Source organism: Haplochromis burtoni, unplaced genomic scaffold (assembly GCF_018398535.1).
Source record: "Haplochromis burtoni strain Fernald_Lab_line unplaced genomic scaffold, NCSU_Asbu1 Contig_538, whole genome shotgun sequence".
In the NCBI taxonomy this organism is placed as follows: Eukaryota; Metazoa; Chordata; class Actinopteri; order Cichliformes; family Cichlidae; genus Haplochromis; species Haplochromis burtoni.
The window spans coordinates 268,023-288,660 of NW_024582899.1; the positions used below are offsets into that span (position 1 = coordinate 268,023).

Sequence of the window (20,638 nt, forward strand, 5' to 3'; positions counted from 1 at the left end):
TCCAACTACAGGAGGATCACACTCCTCAGCCTCCCAGGAAAAGTCTATCACAGGGTACTCGAGAGAAGAGTCCATCTGTTAGTCAGACCTTGGATTCAGGAGAAATAAAGCCACTTTTGCCCTGGTCGTGGAACACTAAACCAGCTCTTTATGTTCTTGAAGATATTCAACGGGTTGTGAGCATTTGGCCAACCAATGTACTAATGTAATTTCGGGACTTGGAGACAACATTCAACCAAGTCCCTCGGGGTATCCTGTGGAGGGAGTTTCAGGAGTTGGGGCTGTTTGGCCAGTTGTTATGGGCCATTCAAGCTCTGCAACTGTAGCAAGTAAGTCAAACACCTTTCTGGTGGCTGGCCTTTGCCACAGATTCTCTTCATGGATCGGATATCTAGGGGTAGCCAAGTCGGGGAGGGTCTCCTCTTTGGTGAGGATGTGGTTCTGTTGGCTGTGAAACGTGAGAATGAAAATTAGCACTTTGACCACGGGTGTTGAACTCCAGTACTTCAGGACTCCTGAAACTTTTAAATGTGTCCCTGCTGCAACACACCTGAATAAAAGTAGTAGGTCATTAGTAAGAACCGACGGCATGCTGATGTGTCAACGCCTAACCTCAAGTAAATGTAAATAAATCTACGTTTGTGAAAAAATCTAATTCTAAAAGTACCTTTATTGTTGTTCATTCAGTCATGAGCTGCTGTAACATGAATCAAATGGCTGAATTGTCACCTCAGCATGGAGTCAAGTTCTATAGAGTCTTGCTAATGACCTACTAATACAGGTGTGTTACAGTGGGACACATGGAAAAGTTTAAAGACACCGGCCCTCGAGGACTGGAGTTCGACACCTATGTCCTAGACTGTGGTTCTCAGCTGGAAAAGGGTGGAGTGATGGATACAACCAGCATATGTGAATTTTCTTCAAAGAGTGGCTGGCCTCGCCTGGGTGAGGAGCTCAGTCATTAAAGAGGGAGTCAGAGTAGAGGTACTGCTCCTACTCATCAAAAGGAGCCAGCTGAGGTGGTTCGGGAATCTGACCAGGATGCCTGCTGAAGTATTCTGGGGATCTCGTACTGGTGAGGAGGTTCTAGGCCAGGACTTGCTAGAGAGATTACATTTCTTGGTTGGCTTAGGTACATCTCTGTGTCCCCAACAGGTGGCTGGGGTGAGGGAAGCCTGGGCTTCTCTGCTCTGACTGCTGTCCTAACTACCTGAACCTGGATAAGCAGTACAAAATGGATGGCTGACTGGATGGACGGAAATATTCATCCATCCATTGAGTTCTGATTGACTGATTGATTGTTTGTTTTGGGGTTTTTTTTCAAGTCAGGTATTGGATCAATGCATGTATTGCTATTTTGTAAAGCATCTTGCAAAGCAAACTAAAGTATAAAATTTTGGGTAATTTAAAAGTTACATAAAAATACCAAGCAGTTAAATACAGCATAATGCAGGCTCAACTGGTTAGTCTGGTGCAGAGCAGACTGATGCTTGTGTCACTGTAAGGTTACATCAAGGATGGCAGACATCAATAAGTTTAAGATGATTAGATTTACTCACTTAATTGCACCTTTCATGCTGCTTTTATATGACAGCTCATTTTGCATTTACTTATATCTGGTGGAATCAATTTAGATACAAAAATCCACAAAGAGCAAAAAATCCTTGAGCAGCAGCAGAAAAAAAAATCAGCTGATCACAGCCTAAACACAAAGAAGACTCAACGGGAACGCACAATACAAATTATTGTGTGACTTATGGAAAGTGACAAAATCCCTTCATATCACTATATCCATTGCACCGCTTACACATGACCTTAAAGGTCCTCCACATTCCTTATCTGTAACCCCTGCCTGTTACCCAGGTAGTAGTTAAAAAAGCAACTCAGATAATAATCAATGCTAAAGCGAATATTAAATCACACTTTTTCAAAAAGCAAATATCAGCAGTCTCATAAATGCCTCCTCAAGCCGACACAACTTTAGACACCTCTGCTGCAGGCAGGCAGGTCCTCTCACTAACAGCTGAAGTAGTCAACGTAGGTAATACTGAACAACACTTTAGGAGGAATTTTTGACAGGTCAAGCTCCTGTTTCAACAGTTAGAATTTAATCTTGCTGGGACACACAGTGGTGTTTGCCGTTGTGGTCGGGTATGGTTTGTGGCTCACCTGCAGAGGAGGGGTGGAGCAGTGGGATTAGGATTTCGTGTCAGGGAAGGCTGGTGGTCACAACCTAACCATGCCTTCTCTACTCGAGTACTGGGACCTGAAGCAGCTGAAAAGCTGCGCAAGTAGTGGAAACCCTCATGAAGAAACACACTTTTCTTGCAACGACGTGTGCGACTGGTCCTTTATGATTATAGCAGATTAACTATTAGTCATTTTCAACAGTCATGTTAGCTGTTTTTAATCATTAACATAGAAACTAGCAGGCAGTCGTTAGATTAAAAACCCCGAAAGCAATAATTGCTGTTGGGCTGAATGGGTCACCGGTGGGATATGGAGCTGTGGCTGACTGGATTACAGACGCCTGGAGAACCAGGTGGGTTGCTGGCTGTGCAGAGCAGCAGGAAATCTGTAGCTGAACTGAGATTATTTTTTGTAGCACGCTGTGAGGTCAGTTTTAAAATGCAGGCCGTCGCTGGATCAAAGAAAGCTCTGTTTTTGATGCCTTCATTTTAGCATAGCTGGAATCACACTGATCCAAAGTTAATTTTTAACATTTCCATATTTCTCTTCCTATACAATAATTTAATTATTTGAATGTGTTAGGTAGTGTACTGTTGTACCCTTCATTAGTTGGTTCTGAAATATATTGTGTCTTCAGCATAGAGCTAAATCATCTGCACAGCGAATACAACCTCTAAACTTAAATACTTTGTTAAATCTACCTTATGGTTAACAAAACTGGTTGATAATTATCGTTTACATTTTCATAGAATTGCTTCTTCTCGTTCAGAGTTGTTGCAGGATGGGGTCCAAATTTCATGTGATATTGAAAAATGGTTTTGAGTATTTTATCCTAGGACAACTGTAAAGGTGAGACTATTGTTTTGTGTTATTTTTATCACTACAGCACAGAACTGCATACATTCATTAGTGATCTTGGTGACAGTAATGTGCTTTGGAATAGTTTGGCTTCGCGTCTGTAGCCACTAGCAGCCGAATCACAGCACAAAGCCTCAGCAGCACTGAGAATGCACAGACGTGTGTTTTGTGTACGGTCACATCCCATCAAGTTACAAATGACTAATTATTGTTGCATCGTGAATATCGTCGAAGGACTGTTACTTTTAACGCTCTGAGCCTTTTTGAAGGACCATCCCACCAAATCCTCCTCCGCCTCATTCACTCTGGAAACGTCTAGAAGCTGGAAGTGTCACATGGAAGTGTTAATGCACCACAAAGGCTTGATTTGTGATACAAGATGATTCAAATATGGCTTCTTTCTCCTCTTCTTATTCCTTCTGTGTGCGCGGATTGCAGCCAATTGCGTTTTTTCCGGGCCATGTTTGTGTGCACGGAGGACGTGTAGTAATCTGAGCAGATGTGATCACACAAACAGGCTACACAGAGAAAAATAAGACATTTACGTAGGTGATTCCCCCGCACGAACAACATAAGCTACATACTGCGAGCACACACCCTCCATGCAGAAGCACGCATATCTGTGTACGACATGTACACAGTAGCCGATATAACAACCAAACGAAACCCGTTCTTCATCACTCACATTAGGCTGACATCACATAAATCTCTTTACCTCATAAAGACTCACGTCAGCCTTGAATAGGCGATAAAGTCAACAATCCACGAATTAAAAGGCGACTTGGATTCCCATCACCTCTCCAGAGGAGGAATAAAGCACAAGACAGGCCGGCTGGCGTCTCCTGACATTTGATGTTTTGTAGAGGAAGCTGCTGTAAGAGGAAAGCTGTAAGAAAGACAGGTGATGGAAAATGGGGATAAACAGGCCCGTACCCGCGGATGTTTGCCAGCAGAGGTCCAGGACGGCTCGGATCTGTGTGGAATTCCTCCTGTTGATGGGAATATTTGCGGGGGCTTCAGTCGCCGCACGGCCTGGGAAGCGTAAAGAGGAGTGATGGAGAAGAACAGGAAGCGCAGAGCATCACAAGCAATATCATCTCTCTTCCGTTCATCTTACGCCAGAATCGATTCTCCCACAAATAACGGCAGACAGTGCGATGTCACCTCTGTCTCCCCCTCTCTCTCCTCAGCTCAGTTCAAAAGTGCCATACGGCCAGTTTCTTAAAACAACAACACATACATCATAATAGAATAAAATAATAAAAGACAAGCAATTAAAAAAATACAATAAAATAACACAAAGATTAATACACAGTTCAGTTTATTATGTGCTAGTCATTTCAGATCATTCACTGTGTCTCCTGGGAGTATTTTCCGTTTTGCAATGTCACTGAAATGTAGATTTACAGGACAGAAACGGTAACAGTAGCTGTTCTTTACTGAATGATTTCCATTTTAGGAGGCCAATAAAGTATGAGATGTATTTAGATGTTTCACTGGTGATTGTTTGTCGAGGAAATCTAGTATTGTTTTGCTTTATTTGCATGATTTATTCAATAAAAAGCCAATTTGAAACAAAAGGTTGTGTTACAGAATTCTACAATAAGGTATGTGTGGCAAAATATGATGCGTCAAATAAATGTATCAGGAAAACCATGAGCTGTTAAAAATTGAGGCAAAGCGATGCAACCATTTATGACCATGCAACCATGTAAAACAACAGAAAAGCAAAGAGGCTTTGCAATGTTATACTTTATTCATCTGCATATAGTCAAGTTCAGGAAAAAGGTTTCATGTTGAAAAATGAATGAATTATTTATATTGTGTCTCTGACCTAAAGTCAGAGAAATTGGACATGATTCTAAAACCTGCACTGAAAGGTTGGATGGACTTAAACCAAGTTCTGAAACATAGAAAACAAAGAACAGGCACAATAATCCTCGTCCCCAAACAGGGTAAAGACACAAGGGTACTGGGGAAACTAAGATCAATTACATTACTAAAGATTATAGACCGATTACAAACTCAGGCTGTATCACAAGACAAAAAAAAGAAGCTTGTGTTAAATGCTGGGTGCAAAAAAATCCATGGTTTTAAGAAGAAGAGTGCCCTTTATTTGCCATGAGGGGATGATGCTGGTCTGTGCACTGGTATCCAGCTTGAATATTGTCTTTACATTTTCGCATCCAAGTTCTGTGTCTGCATGTGCGCCAGCCTCATCTTCAGTTACAGTAACAGTAACCACAAACAGTTCTGAGTCCTCGTGGATTTCTTTGATGAGCGCACTTCTCTACAACCTGATTCATGTGAAACTTTGTTCTACAGGCTTTTGCAAACTAATATTTTTTGTATTTCAGACACTGTCAAGCATTCTGCTTGTGTACTGTGGTGTCTCACGAGCCTTAACTGGTGCTTCTAACCTTTCGCGTAACCCATCAGCGTGCCCTACTGTGCCCTTTCTTCCATGTTTATGTTGTATTGAGTGGGCCTCGTGGCTGTTGCTAACCATAGCCTTTAGTTGCATCTGAGCTCACTCATGGGAGGGGCCTATGTCTGTTTAGGTCTGCTCCTTAGCTGGGCAGCTTTTCCCTTACTATTGATGAGCAAGTTCCAAATACAATACAGTCCCTGAGCATTTGGTCATTATTTCTATAGTTACAGTCTTTCACCTGTAGCTTCAGCGCTGTAACAAAGTGCTTTTCAGTACCACTGAAAAGAAGAGTTCCTTTATTTTATTCCAATATTCTAAACGGCACCATATTGTTTAAGTTGCTGCTGCAGTGACACTTGAATTCATCACTTTTTGTTGGCTAATTTTGTAATAGAGGCTGACAGAGGTGCAGGAGCAAATCAGCCTGGCCTGCACTGAACACCCGCCTTGGACCGGTGCAGAAGCTAATTCAAGAGGTGGATACACATTGAAACATTGCACATACCAAATGCTCCAATGTGCTTATGACCTCGGATAACCTGTAGGAGCACCTTTGGCAGGCCTACACACTGACATTAGCCCATTCTCATCAGAACAGTGTGAAATTATTGCACATGTCTAAAAGCGCTGCCCATCTAATGATGCTGGAGGATGAAGAAAAGGGAATTATCCTAATTCCAGAGACCACAGCAATGGCTGAAAGTCTGAAGAGATGTCCTGCAGGGAGGACGTGAAATGTCACTGTGGATAGTGGAGGTCCAAATGTACCCGAGTGAACCAAACACTGGAAAACTGGAGAATCCCCAAGAGTGTTGGGGTGATCGTGAAGACTAGCCTACCCATTCACTTAAACACTGGAACCCAAAGCAAAATCAAATATACATTATATAGATATAAAAACAACTGGGCTGTAAAATCCTTAAAATATCTTAATGAAAACCACGTCTGCTTTCAAGGAGAAAATAAAACAGGCAGGTCAGCTCTGACTCCTTCTGTGCTCTCAATTTTTCCTGCTTTCAACAGAAGATGTTATTTGTAGCATTGAGTGACATCATCCTCACTATGATCTGTTACTCACACACTGCGCCGCCATAAAAAGTATATTTATATTATAGAAACAAAAGCTAGAAAAACTATTTCCTGACAGATGTGTTTTTCCTATCCCCCCCTTTCTTCCCAGTTATGCAGGTACACTATGACCAAAACTCCAGACTCCCAGTGATAAAGTTCAGGAACGTTTCTGTGTATTACAGCAAACACAGCAGTCTTTTCTCTGTACGTTTGACTTTATAAATGGATTTATTATGAGCAACGCAAATGTTAACAAATGGAGACACTAATTGTTACAGTCACAGCCTGCTGTCTTTAACAGGCTCAATGTTTTTCTTGCCTTGATTGTGTGAAGATTTCTCCAAAATCCTCAGTGTTGATCACTGTTATTGACAGTCTGGTGTAATAAGCTTGTTTGGAATTGCTTCACAGGAAAGCATTATGAAGATGTAGTCATAGCCAAATTGGGCCAGCAGATGTCACTGTGGAGGAGCTAAGAGGAGAACAGTGTGGCACGTGCTCAAATGATCCAAAGTATTTATTAATCAAATAACACCCCCTCCCCCCCCCAACAAAAAAAAAGATGGGCCCGATATCACAGAACTGTTACATGATATTAAACCTAAACTGTCAATTCACCTCTGTAGAGTGGGCAGTCAGAATGACGCTCAATGAAGTTAATATCAAGTTGTAGAGTGAAGCTGCTCTTCATATTTCTGGCCACCAGATGTCACCACAGAGAACAGTGTTGAAAAGCTTCGAGTAACCTGTTTCGATACAAGCTTCAGAAAGTTTCATTTGGCCATCGCGAACTTTTGGTACGCACCTGCATCGTCGATTAATCGCATCGTAGATCCCACACGGCCACGACCCAGAAGAAGACGAGGAGGACGCTAACGGTAGCACCAGCAAATATCGGAAAGGAGATACGATGACGTAATCAGAAAGCGCCGTAGACGTTAGCAAACCAGTTAGCTCCGTTAGCCCGCAATTTGAAAGGAGCTTACTGACAGCTTCGTAGCTCGTGTGGGCCAATGTTTTGTCTTGGTAAATGACCCAGCAGCACCTCTGGTTCCTAGCAGCTGTTTGGGTTAGTCCTGGCTCGCCTTCATTATGACAGAGGAAGATGATTTACCAGCCAACTTTTTGACAGAGAAGATGCAGCACAGCAGTGGAGAGCTGGTCCCTCCCGACGGCCTGTGTTGGTTGTCAGTGCTGTTCTGTCTGATGCTGGCTTGTTTTTATGTTGGCAGCTTATATGTGTGGAGGAGTCACCTGCCGAGGTGAGCTACATACGCTTTATAGTGGGGCTTATTTGAAAGGAGAGTCAGTGAACTGCTTTCATTCCTGTATTATTTACCCATACTCAAGTTTGAATTAATATGTCATTAGAAATAACTGATCAGTCTGCATGTTTGTGGAGCATGTTATAAAGTCACTGAAGAAAGGCTGGTGGCATCTGCAAGTGAGCTTTTTCACGCGGTTCCGTTCGTTTTAGTGAGGAAATGTATCTCTATGATAATCTTCAGTACTCATGTCACAGTGTGGCTACCAGTGCAGTAATGAAGCAATGACAGCTTCCTTGTTTCTGACTGGATTAACCTGTGAGGAGCTTCCAGGGCTGTTGCTACTTCACCTCCACCTGGGCACACTGCAGACCAGGTTTTAGATGTGTCCTTGAACACAGCTGATTTAAGTGGCTAAACGACTCTTCAACCTCTCTTGAAGTTCTCCAGGCCTGGTAATGAATGAATCATTTGATTCAGGTGTGTTGACCCAGGGTGAGACCTAAAACCTGCAGGAGATGGGCCCTAGAGGCCTGGAGTTCTCCACCCCCGCTGTAGACTTGGACAGCTTCTTTTCTCAGGGTGTTTTTTAAACTTGAAGTAAAACTTGGTTCAGTTTTTCACTCACAGACGCACAAAGAATTTCCTGTCATCTGACAAGGGCATATATGGATGCAACAGTTGTCAGATTCTGGGCCAGAGCAAGTATTAATAACAATGTGGCCAATTGCAAAAGCAATATTTTCTTTGTTTTGCTTGACTCTGATTGTTTTTCTTTCGTTCCTGTGCTTGTATCAGGGGATCTTGAAATTTGAATGGCTACAAAATAGGGCTGCTAAATTTATGGAATCCTGTTTGGCAACGACTTGATGGCAGTCGAGGCAAAAATCTAACAATGCAGAAGTTTGCGCAAAAAATAATGGATTCCTTTCTGTGAGGAAAAATGAGTCCTTGGTTCATTCTGCAGCTAAGTGATACTTGTACTACAAAATGTTCATGCTCCACTATATCACAAGCGCCTGGCTCAGGCTTTACTTTGAAGTTGTGTTGATTATGTTGCCACTCAAAATGGACCAGGGCAGAGACTAGATGATGTCTTAAGTGTCACTGTGTGTAAAGATGCATGTATCCTGTCACCTATCATTGTGAATAGCAAACGCCAAAGGACGCGATGTTCATATTAGCTGGCCCCAGTCATATAGGGAAAGAAAATGCAGCTTCTCTAACCACTTGTGAGTGGTTTCTGGTAGTAGCTGTGAAGCTGATTACTAAAGCGCCAGTCAAATGGGCCTAAGACCCGTCAGTGACTCTCTGCTTGTTCCTAGGGAAAAGTGTTTATTCCAGGACTGAATGGTGAGTGGTTCATAGCAGTCGTGAGACTGTGCAAAGATAGATGAGCTGTATAGTGCTACACCATAAGTCTCCTTGCTACTAGAGCAGGGCGACATGGCCAAAAATATATATCACAATATATATTTGAAAATTTGCGATAACCTTATAACTGACGATATAATTTCTGCGAGACAAAGTAAAACTCCACAACTTTACTCACGCAAAAACCCCACCATCCATTTATTTTCACTTAAACAAGCAGCTGTTTTATATGTGCATTAAAGCTGTATAAACATTTAACAGTGCAAATGCAAATTCCTTGCTGACAGTTTAACCAAAAGGCATTTCCAGTAGAAATGTGCTGACATATCCTGAGCATAACCATGTGTAATATCCACTGAAGTTAAAAAGAGCTGCTTTGCGACATTAAACTGCAGTGTGCCAAATAAAAAAATCAAATATGTATTTTTCGGACCATAAGATGCACGGGATTAAAGAAGTCCAGACGCCTTTGTTTCCCAGCTCCTTAGACAATAGAAACTCTCCTGTTTCTTCCCCTCTTATCTACTGTGTTTGCACAGGTGTAGAGAGCAGCTGCCTACACCTGCCCACAGAGTCATAACAAGTGGATGGCACAAAGCTAATGCACCAAAACGCTGGCCTCCACCCTCCTGTTTGGTTTAACAACTGTTCTGGGAGGAAAATGTTGCACTGACAGTAACGTCAGACATTTAGCAAATGTCTGTCTGTGATGGTACTAATGTAGCAGAGACTGTGGCAGCTCATCGTCATCACTACTCCATTCATAGTGATGGGAACTGATAAGTGTTTAGTGATTCACAGATATCACTTATTGATTGTGTTAATGATTCTCACTGGTTCCCTCGAGACATTTACGGGCGTTAGTCTGCACGCTGTGGTCAGAGGTTTGTGCATGCTGGAGGTATTTCCCCTCTTTGTTGTGTTTGGGTCATTACTCAAAATAGCGATCTATCACACAGAACACTGCTCTTAGAGATAATGCAGTACATTACTTAAGTACTCCAGGTAAAAGTAACTTTTACACTCTTTGCTGTGTTACTTTCTCTGTAAAATGATCTGAAATGAATTGTCTGATAATTACCTCTTAACTGTAAACTGACCCAGGCACCACCACAAATCTCTATTAGAGAAAGATCATGTGTGTGTCCTCCTTTAGAATGTAAGTATGACCACAAAGCAAGGTTGAAACCCTTCACCCAAAAAAGGAGACTTTAAAGTATGAGTGGGGAACTCCAGGCCTCGAGGGCTGGTGTCCTGCAGGTTTTAGACGTGTCCTTGATCCTTGAAGTTCTGCAGAGGCCTGGTAATGAACAAATCCTCTGATTCAGGTGTGTTGACCCAGGGCGAGACCTAAAACCTGCAGGACAGCGGCCCTCGAGGCCTGGAGTTCCCCACTGCTGCTTTAAAACGATCACCACAGTGATTTACAAACATGACTGCTCATCACTGCTTTTGCTACCAGTTGAAGGTCAAGGTCTGGCTGCTGGGCTCGGATCAGCATTCACTCAGCTTTTTAACTCCTCTGTCTTCTTGGATAGCTTAGGCGCAGCGAGCCGTCTGTGAAGATGCCAACGCTGTGTTAGCAGCATAACGAGGTGCTTCTGTCTTTTTGTGCCATAAAAATATGTAGACTGTACCACTAATCAACTGAAATCAGCTGATTGTAGTGTAAGTGCCAGTGGAACCGATGAGCTGAACTGACAAGAAGACTAACAAAGACCTGAACTACTAGGGACCGCTTCTCGATTTCCATCCCTGCTCAGACTAGAACAGCACACCTGCCCCCACAGACTGAAGGAACATCTGTACTGCAGATGTTAAGAGATCTTAGTTTCCTTAGCAACAAGCGCCAACTCTGCCCTTTTTTGTATATTTTTTCTGTATTGAGGGAGTAGTGTGGTTTGTTACCTATGTGTAACCCTAGATATTTCTATGTCCAGCCCAAAGACTTTCACAGGCTGGAGAGGAGGCCTGAATCTTTGAAAATCTACTATCAGTTCCTTCATCTTACAGGTGTTCAACATGAGGTCGTTTTTGTGACTTTTACAGGATCCTTATATTCAGAATTCTGCCCATTGTTAAAACACAGCACAATGGCAGTATCATCTGAGTGTTTCTGGATGTGGCAGGACTCCGAATGGTATTTGAAGTCTGCTGTACACGATGTGAAAGGGGACAGAGCCAGGACAGTCCCCTGTGTTGCCCCCGTGCTGCTCATTAATGTTCCAGAAACACAGTTTTCCAACCTGACTGTGGTCTTTCTGTCAGGTAGTCTGTAATCTCTGTGAGCTTGTCAAAGATCACATGAGTGCCAGATTTCTCCAGATGAGCTCGGGCACGGTGAAGCATGTAGAGGACGGGGGTCTCGTATGTTGTTGACCTGAAGTCACAGTCGGTGTAGAATCAGCTGTTCCAAGGTTTTCATGATGTGTGGGCCACTGCTCTGTAGGCGTTCAGTTCAGCTGGACACTTCATTTTTGGTACAGGATGTTTTCCACAATGTCAACACCTGCTTCATTTGTACTCAGATTAATGACACAGGTGTGAGAGGGGAAGGAGGGAGGGGGGGGGCTGTGGTGGAGAAACCTGAAATCTGATTTAAAACATTGTTGTATTGTATTCAGCACCAACTGAATGGATGTAAATTGCAGTGACCGTGTGATGCATGCTTCCACAGCTCACATACCTCCCGGATCACAACGACCACTAAATTAGCCACTGAAAACTGTGGCGCTTGCAGACGGTCTTTTGAGTGCTCAGAGGAGAAAACGCTGTATAAGAACCAGCCCACTTACCAGTTACCATTTAAATGGGCAACTTTAAAGCATGAAAAAACCGTTTCACAGCCCGCTGTTTAAATAGTTTCATTACAATGTAAATCCTGCCAGGCAACTGCTGTTGTGAGTTATAGATGTATCAGTAAGACTGAACGGGGCTGAAATGAACCTGAAAACTTTTGGGTTGTTTCTGTCTTCAGTACGACTCCGTGCAGCGCAGCTTTTATCATTCACATTGATACCAGAGTGTGTCTGCGACGCATCACTTTACATTTGCAGATTTGTTATTGGTTGGAGGATTTTAATGTGCTTCTCTATGTGTGCATTATTAAACCAAAGCTCCTCCATCTTATCAGCGCACAGAAGCTGTTCGTATCTCCTGCTTGTGTGCTTGGGATAACGTTCTGTGCATGTCCCCTGTCCTCAGGGACCATCCTGCTGTCATAAAGAGACGCTTCACCAGCGTCCTGATTGTGTCAGGGCTGTCGCCCCTGTTTGTGTGGGCATGGAGAGAATCTGCAGGCGTCGTGGTGAGTTGATCTTGGATAACTGTGCTGTGTTCCAGTCCCTCAGGATGGACATTTTGTGCTGCGTTGTATCACAGTTTCTATTTTCATTTGTGTGTCAGAACGGCCCGTCTTTGCTGGTTCTCATGGGAATCCGGTTTGAAGGCCTCATTCCTGCCATCATACTTCCTCTGCTCCTCACCATGGTAAGAAACAGCCAATGTGCTTACCTAACATTACTACTGCGTTAGTACATGTTCATCGTTAAACTGCTTGATTGGATTTTGGGAAAGAAAACATTTATTTTTCTGTAGTTTAAATGATGAAAACATCAGTTGTGGGAAACATGCACGCTTTTGTGTCCTTGTAATGTCACTCAGAGCAAAATATGAGAATGTATAGAAACTATTTCAAATAATAATTTAAATTGTTACTTTATTAATGTTCACACACTTATTTTCAACCTAAAATATTCACAAATGTGATATTTATACAAATATACTGAGAACTGTGAATCTGTAGTTAAATGTTTTAGTGTTGCTTTCATTCGTACTTACATTCACCTACAACCACAGCAGAAAAGTAGCCAGAGAGATGAAGAAAGGAGGCGGAAATACTCAGAGTCTATGAGTTCAACAAACAGGCTGGTGGCAAAAACAAAAAGGCTTATAGTGACTCACATGTGAGGCTTGACACTGAGGAAGGAGAAAAGGACTTCTACCATGTGGCTAGACAGAGAGTCATAGAGAGTCTTGAACAAATGTAGTGAAGAGGTGGAACCTCTTGAGGAGCTGGAGGAAAGAAAAAGGAGAGTGAAGAGGATGGATGGAGGACAGCGAGGGCAACGCTGGCAGCTGGTCTAGATGACATGTCTGTGGAGGTGTGTGGATGTCTAGAAGAGATTTCAGTGAACTTTTTAACACAAGTATTTAGTCTTGGAAAGTGGGAGGATACCTAGAGATAGAGAAGTGATGGTTTTCAAGAACAAGGGCGATGTTTGAGTCAGGTGAGAAACTCGAGATGCAAGAAAGACACAGATGCTCGGATTTGTTTGACTTTCAGATTCAGCTTCCTTTACTGTCATTCAGTCAGTGCTCACAATTACACTGCTGAATGACATTATGTGGACAGAGGAGAAAACATACATTTTATATGCAGCTCTGGTAATGGCAGCAACATCTCAAATATTTGTCTGGCCATGTGCTGCAGGTCCTGTTTCTGGGCCCACTCATGCAGTTGGCCATGGATTGTCCGTGGAGCTTCATCGATGGGATCCGGGTGGCCTTTGGTGAGCCAACAAGCTGTGCTGTGTTTTCTTGATTCATGATTTTAGATCCGTTTCTAAATTTGGTTTACACCTGTTGCTCTCGCTTCTTCCTCTAGACCCGTGGTTCTGGATGTTGTGTGCCAACGATATGCGGTGGCTGAGGAATCAAGTGGTGGCGCCGCTAACTGAGGAGCTGGTGTTCAGAGCATGCATGTTGCCCATGTTGGTGCCCTGTGCTGGTCCCTCTACTGCTATCATAACCTGCCCCCTCTTTTTCGGAGTGGGTGAGTGCAAGTTTTTTCCAGCTTAGCCACAAGTTGTTTATTTTTCTGTTATTATGCAGTCGTTTTAAAAACTTCACAAAGTGCTGAAATAAATACTCAAATGTCCCATCGAGAGGGCCGATGTGCGTTTATCATCTTCCATGTTGAGTTGACTGGTTCAGCTGCCGTCACTACCAGATCAACTGCCGCCTGCATGTTCGAAGGTAACTGCTTGGACAAACTGCCCGAAATGTGTTTACAGAAACATTTCAGGGATTTTGAGTCATTCTGCACTCCAGATGCGTTAATTGTGTTAAATTGTTTTACTGGTTTTACTGTAATTATGAATTACAGTAAAACCAGCTAAGAAGAAATAAATACACGAGCTTCTAATTTACAAAATATTGCACCAATGGAAGAAAGCAGTCCTGCATATTTGTTTAATATTGAAAGATGTGTCCTTCTCAAAAATGACTCCAGGATTCCTCGCTGTTACTGCAGGCCGAGTCAGTGCCACCCAGAGTGTTTAGCTCTTAGCTGGAGGAGCAGCAGCTCTGAACGGGCTCAGGAGACGCTAACGAGGGAAGCGAAACAAAGTGTCCGTAAACTCGGCGGGGATGCACGCTTCGATTCACCTGGCAAATATACTGCCAACAACACGGATGAGCTGCAGCTACTCGAAGGCTTAAAATCAACTTTTCCAGATTTGCAACTTTGTGCTTCACTAAAAGCTAGATAGGTGACTACATCCCCGGCTGCTTGTGGACCGTTATACGGAGCTTTCTGAAAGAGGAGGCGAAATCTGTTTGTATATAAACAAAGGTTGGTGTTTAGATGGCGCAGTGTTGGGAAAGAAAGATGCAGTCCCTCACCTAGAGACCATTATCACGGAGTTTAAATCATTTCATACTCCACAGGAGTTCACCTTGTTAGGCCTGTGTTAGCAACGCATCATCTACCGAACACTGAGGACAACACCCGGACTCCCTGCTCGTTGTTCTTCATGACTTTAACAGAGTCAGACACGAGAATTCAGCCAGCACATGAACTGTCCTACCAGGGACAAAAGCACCTCTGTCCCCCATCTGCTGTAGTCTGATCACTGCCTGGTTCATCCTCTCCTGACTTACAGGCAAAATCTGAGCTCTGTCGCTACCCTGTTTACAGGACAGCCTTTATACCCACCATTACAGCGCAGGAAGCCCTGCAGTTTTCTTCTGAACGATGCTGTCGCCACTCAGACAATATCGCTGCTGTAAGAGCACAAGTCAAACAAAGAAGCCACGACTTTGAGTGTTTTTGGAAAGTTTTTTCCCCCTAACTTTTGTGTTGATTGGAAGTAGCAGTGTGTATAATAAATAATGCAGAGTGTGTTCCAATAATGTCTGTGTTGAAGCTGCAGCATGTCTGAGTGCCTGCTCTGTCCTCTCTTCCAGCTCACTTCCACCATGTGATTGAGTTGCTGAGGTTCAGACAGGGCACTCTGTTGGGTATTTTCCTCTCTGCAGGTGAGAACATCTTTTTCACTGCGTTTATTGTGACTTCATCACAGGATAGCAGGAAGATGCACTTCTGTTCTTCTGTTTTGCACCAGTGTTTCAGTTTTCCTACACGGCAGTGTTTGGAGCCTACACAGCCTTCATCTTCATCAGAACAGGTAAGAGGCTTTCCTTCACTATTCTTGTTCTTGGAGCGTCCCGTCGGCCCGGCGCTGGGTGGTATGATTAAGTTTGGGTTTTCTGAGCCGGGCAGTCCAAGCCTGGGCTTAAGAGCGTTTACAGAAATGTTGTCTGTCATCAGTCCTGAAGCGGTAATTAACCTGAGATAAACTAAATGAAAGAAACTTACCAGTACGTCATTTTAAAATAAAATGCACAGGTCAGCCATCATATGAGCCAACAAATGTGCATTACTGGGAAAAATATATCTGCTGTATGTGAAAGAGGATTTAAGATCATTTGTGCACTGGATGTTTTTTCCTGTTGTGGACCACACAGAGGGGTTTTTACAGTTACAAAATAATTGAAGGTTTACTGAATATGGACATATTCCTAAGTTTGATTTGCCATATATGGTGATATGCAAGTTTGAGCACCCTTTTCATGATTTTCCTTCATAAATGATTGGTTGTTTGGATCAGCAGTTTCATTTACATATATCATATAGCAGACGAACACAGTGATATTTGAGAAGTGAAACGAAGTTTACAGGATTTACAGGAAGTGTGCAATAGTTACTTAAACTAAATCAGGCAGGTGCATGAATCTGGGCACCCCAACAGAAAAAATACATCAATATTTAGGAGATCCACCTTTGCAGAAATAACGCCTCCACTTCTTATAGCTTCCAATAAGACTCTGGATTCTGGTTGAAGGTATTTTGGACCTTTCGTCTTTACAAAACGTCTCCAGTTCAGTTTGATGGTTTCCGAGCACGGACAGCTCTTTAACTCACACCACAGATTTTCAGTAATTTTCAGGTCTGGGCTGATGGCCGTTCCAGAGCGTCGGACTTGTTCCTCTGCATGAACGCCTCAGTGGGTTCTGAGCAGTGTTTCGGGTCGTTGTCTTGTTGAAAGATCCAGCACGAGTGCAACTTCAACTTTGTTACTGATTCTTGAACATTGTTCTCAAGAATCTGCTGATACTGAGTGGAATCCATGTGACCCTCAACTTTAACAAGATTCCCAGTCCCTGCACTGGGCACAGCCCCACAGCATGATGGAAGCACCACCACAGTTTACTGTGGGCAGCAGGTGTTTCTCTTTGAATGCTGTGTACTGTTTCTGTCATGCATACCACCTGTTGTTATGCCCAGATAACTCAATTTTAGTCTCATCAGTCCACAGCACTTTATTCCAAAATGAAGCTGGCTTGTCCAAATGTGCTTTAGCAAACCTCAAACCTCTGTTTGTGGCATGTGTGCAGAAAAGGCTTCTTCTGCTTTACTCTCCCATACAGCATCTCCTTGTGTAAAGTGCGCTGAATAGTTGAACGATGCACAGTGACTCCATTTGGTGTGTGGGTTGACTCTGACTGTTCTCACCATCCATCGCCTGCTTATCTAAGGTTTTCCTTGACCTGTCACTTCCGGCCTTAACTAGAACTGTGCCTGTGGTCTTCCATTTCCTCACTATGTTCCTCCCAGTGGAAACTGAAATCTCCGTGATAGCTTTTTGTATCCTTCCCCTAAACCATGATGTTGAACATGGTTTGTTTTCAGGTCATTTGAGAGCTGAGGCTCCCATGTTGCTGCTCTCGAGAGAAGATGCAAAGAGGAGAAAAACTTGCAACTGGCCACCCTAAATACGCTTCCACATGACTGGATTCATCTGTGTATGTAGGTCAAGGGTCAATGAGCTTACCAAACAAATTTTATGTTTCTATAATTAGTGCTGAAGGCATCCAAACCAATAAAACAACGCGGGTGCCCACATTTATGCACCTGCCTAAATTATTGCAAACTTTCTGTAAATCCTGTAAACTTCATTTCACTTCTCAAATATTGTGTTTAAATGAAACTGCTGATCCAAACAACCAACGATTTATGAAGGAGAAACATGAAAATTATTAACTTATTAACTTATTAACTTATAATTAACTTTTGCATACCACTGTAATTGAGTAAAACCTAAAAATAAAATGTTTTCCATATTAAACAGTCGTATATAAAGGCCTATGGTATATGTAGTTAACTGTTCGGGACACTGCAGCCTGCAGCTTGTTCCACAAGCCTGCGTCATAGTTTATCCTTGTCTCCAGCAATATTAAATGTGCAGGATTTAGAGACATTAAGTTAATAAGTGTGATGAAGTCATTTTTAAATTTGCTGTAGCAGTTATGTGCTGGACGTTGGTGTCATTGGCCTTGGATGAGTGTTTAAAGTGTCACAGTGCACAGGGTGGCCAGTGTGGCCTTGCAGTGTGGAGCAACTGCTCCGTCTACCAGTAGCTCATGTATTGAGTGTGCCTGTTCATCGTACTGTGGTACTGAGGTAGGTTACAGGCCGGCAGTTGGATGAGAGCGCTCTCTTCTGTATATAAACTATACTCTTCATCACTCAGCAGTTTGGTGTCCAAGCTGCACGTTAGCTGATTATCTAAAATTCTTTCCTCTTTCTCTTCTGTCTTTAAAACACAGTTTTAATATTTTCAGTTACAGGATTTAAAGGATTATTTTTAAATCAAAGCATTTGTTTTTCTGTCACAGCTGAATGGGAAGCTGAAGGAAGCTGTAACGCTGTCAACCAGTGGGAGTAAATGGCTGTTTTTTCTGTCTGTTACAGGCCACCTGATTGGTCCGGTACTTTGCCACTCCTTCTGTAACTACATGGGTTTCCCTGCCATCAGCACAGCTCTGGAGCACCCTTACCGACTCACTGTCCTCTCCTCCTATTTGCTGGGGGTCCTCCTCTTCTTTCTCCTTCTGTTCCCCTTCACCGACCCCTCCTATTACAGCCTCCCAGTCTGCACCCTCACCTCCTTTCCCAGTTCCTCCTGCCTCTCCTGATCCTTGTCCCACCCTCACATTTCTACTGTTGTCAAGAAGTAATTGAGGGTGTTTTTGCTTTTTTGACTTTTTTTTTTCCTCATTAGCGTTAAGAGTTAAGGTCTGTTGGGCCAACAGTGACGACTCGTTGCCACAGAGAGGGGAGGAACTCTGTAGACCCGTTCCTCGGTCTGTAGACACTTTGTCTGTCTGTATTTATGTGGCACCAGTCCTGTAACTGGTTCTCATGGTGTGCAGAAGTTAGAGTCGCGTTGCTGAGACTAAGCTGAGAATAAACTGGGACAGCCGATTTCCAAAGACAGCTAATGTGTCCTACACTGCCACACAGATACAGGATAGTGCAGCAGAACTGACATAACACAGATGAGCAAGTTCTCCTTAGAATGCTGGTACATCTCTGTGATAAGGTACCACAGTGTACTCTGTGATGGACTCCATTCGGTCTGACTCGTTTCCCGTGAGTCTGCTTTGCTGCACCTCATGTTTTCATTATTACGATGGCTGCAATCACATCACTGACATCACAGGACAGGTTGGAAACGTACTTCCTGCTCCTTTCACCTGGCTCGTTGTTTGTGAGAAACATGACTAATTTATATTTTCAACTAATAGTCCGTTGTATATTGCGTATATGCAGAGCGATTGCTAAGTTGCTCACGTCAGTTGCTAATTATTTTCACTTTCATGCCAGTTTTCCACGGCAGGTTCCAGTTTGTAATCTAGTCTCTGTTTAAAATGAGATTTCTTAGACTTTCCTACATCGTATGTGTGCAGACTGAGTAGGACTCATTTAATTTAGCTTCAACTAAATAAAACTCCAACACTTTGGGCATAATTTAAGAGAGAAGCAAGCAACGTGAACACGCTTTACTACAAACAAGAGCTAGTCAGTGTTGCTGAAATTAGTCACCAGTACATGCCCAAAGGACAAAAGGTTTGTTGCTGTTTTAACCGTCGTTCGCCATCAGCAGGCAGAAATAGAAGCACTCAGGATTGTCGCTGTTGATGGCGCCCTCTTAAATAAACCAGATTATGTAAACTACTTATTTTTACATCATATTGAAGCCAAACAAATACATTCAGCAAAAACTGAATAAAACTCAAGTAAACAGGAAGCTTTGAGTAAATCTCAGTGACCTCAAGGTCAGAGGTCAGGTTCTCTAACACTCTTGTGAACACAAAAACGATATCATAACTAAGTCGTCTAGGATTTTCAAATCGATACAGTTGGTGCGTCTACTGAAAATCCTGAAAGAGTTTGATTCTCAGTGAGCTTGACCTCAGGGTCGGAGGTTTGATAGCAAATGTGCAGCTATAAGTAGCTCTGGCAGCAGCTGGTATTTTTAAAGAGGGTAGCATCTGTGACCAGTCAGTGACTAATAAGATGATAAGCCCCAACTGGGAAACTCCTGAATTGAACCCTGAACGGCACAATGTGCAATGTACAGAGGTACATTTCATTAAAGTGCAAAGTGGTTTAACTATTACCTGACCTGTGCATGATTAAGAATAATCACGAGAGAATAGTTACAGCAATCAAACTCAAGCTTTAGCTGTTTGCACCAGACGTCTGTGACATAACAGTGTGCCCTGATGCTTGTTCTTAGTGACAGACTGGTACAGTCGCCCAGTGTCTCTGCTTGCTTCATGTCCACTAGTCAGCCAGTCACAGGTTAAAGCTAATGTGAGACTGGAGAAAACAAACAACTAAACAAAAACCCAGAAAACTTGAAGACACAAAGCTGCACTCTTACTGTGAGGACAAAGTAGATTGCTCTGACCTTCAGCAATAAGTCCTACGTATGGAAAAGCTTGTAGATTGATCTTCAGTCAGTGAAATATGCCATTTTTGTTCGTATCTAATTCCAAACATTTTTCATGTGGCGTGTTTTGTCTTGGCCTTACCTCCCTGAAGCTGTCAGTCGAGGGCAATAACTACACAACCCTGGTTGTGTAGTTATTGCTCCCAGTACTACACAACCAGTTACAATATTTAGGAGGCACCACTAGACACACCGTCTGCCAGTTTCCATGTGGCTGTGTGGTGAAATATTTGACTGCTTACCCCAAATTATTTGTATAACTGCTGAATAGAAACAGTGCTGGCCTGGGCGTCAGTTTCACATTG

The 20,638-nt window shown here is 42.9% G+C and overlaps 2 protein-coding genes across 6 annotated transcripts in view; one reads left to right on the forward strand and one right to left on the reverse strand.

The window, feature by feature from the left end:
* peli3 (pellino E3 ubiquitin protein ligase family member 3) overlaps positions 1–7,441 on the reverse strand; it is a 46,219-nt gene extending 38,778 nt beyond the window's left edge. For 2 of the 5 annotated variants that reach the window (XM_042214248.1, XM_042214247.1), the window contains exons 1-2: positions 7,356–7,441; positions 3,982–4,268 (exon numbers count right to left, since the gene is read on the reverse strand). Coding sequence is in view for 3 of the 5 variants with exons in the window: in XM_042214245.1 (XP_042070179.1) it covers positions 3,764–3,768 (5 nt within the window). In the remaining 2 variants the exon portion in view is untranslated. Of the gene's footprint in view, positions 1–3,763; positions 4,269–7,355 lie in introns of all 5 variants that reach the window. The other 3 variants (XM_042214245.1, XM_042214246.1, XM_042214244.1) reach the window with 3 other exon arrangements.
* Positions 7,442–7,470: 29 nt separating this feature from the next.
* Positions 7,471–20,503, forward strand: rce1a (Ras converting CAAX endopeptidase 1a). The gene is made up of 8 exons (XM_042214249.1): positions 7,471–7,812; positions 12,394–12,496; positions 12,595–12,678; positions 13,682–13,760; positions 13,856–14,023; positions 15,439–15,510; positions 15,597–15,659; positions 18,287–20,503. Exons 1-8 carry the CDS (start codon positions 7,643–7,645, stop codon positions 18,508–18,510), a joined length of 963 nt encoding a protein of 320 aa, XP_042070183.1. The 5' UTR covers positions 7,471–7,642; the 3' UTR covers positions 18,511–20,503.
* The last annotated feature ends 135 nt before the right edge of the window (positions 20,504–20,638 follow it).

Bases quoted from the DNA above. Each gene is read 5' to 3' on its own strand.
- rce1a (XM_042214249.1), top strand. From the start codon at position 7,643: ATGACAGAGGAAGATGATTTACCAGCCAACTTTTTGACAGAGAAGATG. The intron at 7,813-12,393 runs GTGAGCTACATA...CCCTGTCCTCAG, and splicing joins TGGAGGAGTCACCTGCCGAG to GGACCATCCTGCTGTCATAA. The intron at 15,660-18,286 runs GTAAGAGGCTTT...TGTCTGTTACAG, and splicing joins CTTCATCTTCATCAGAACAG to GCCACCTGATTGGTCCGGTA.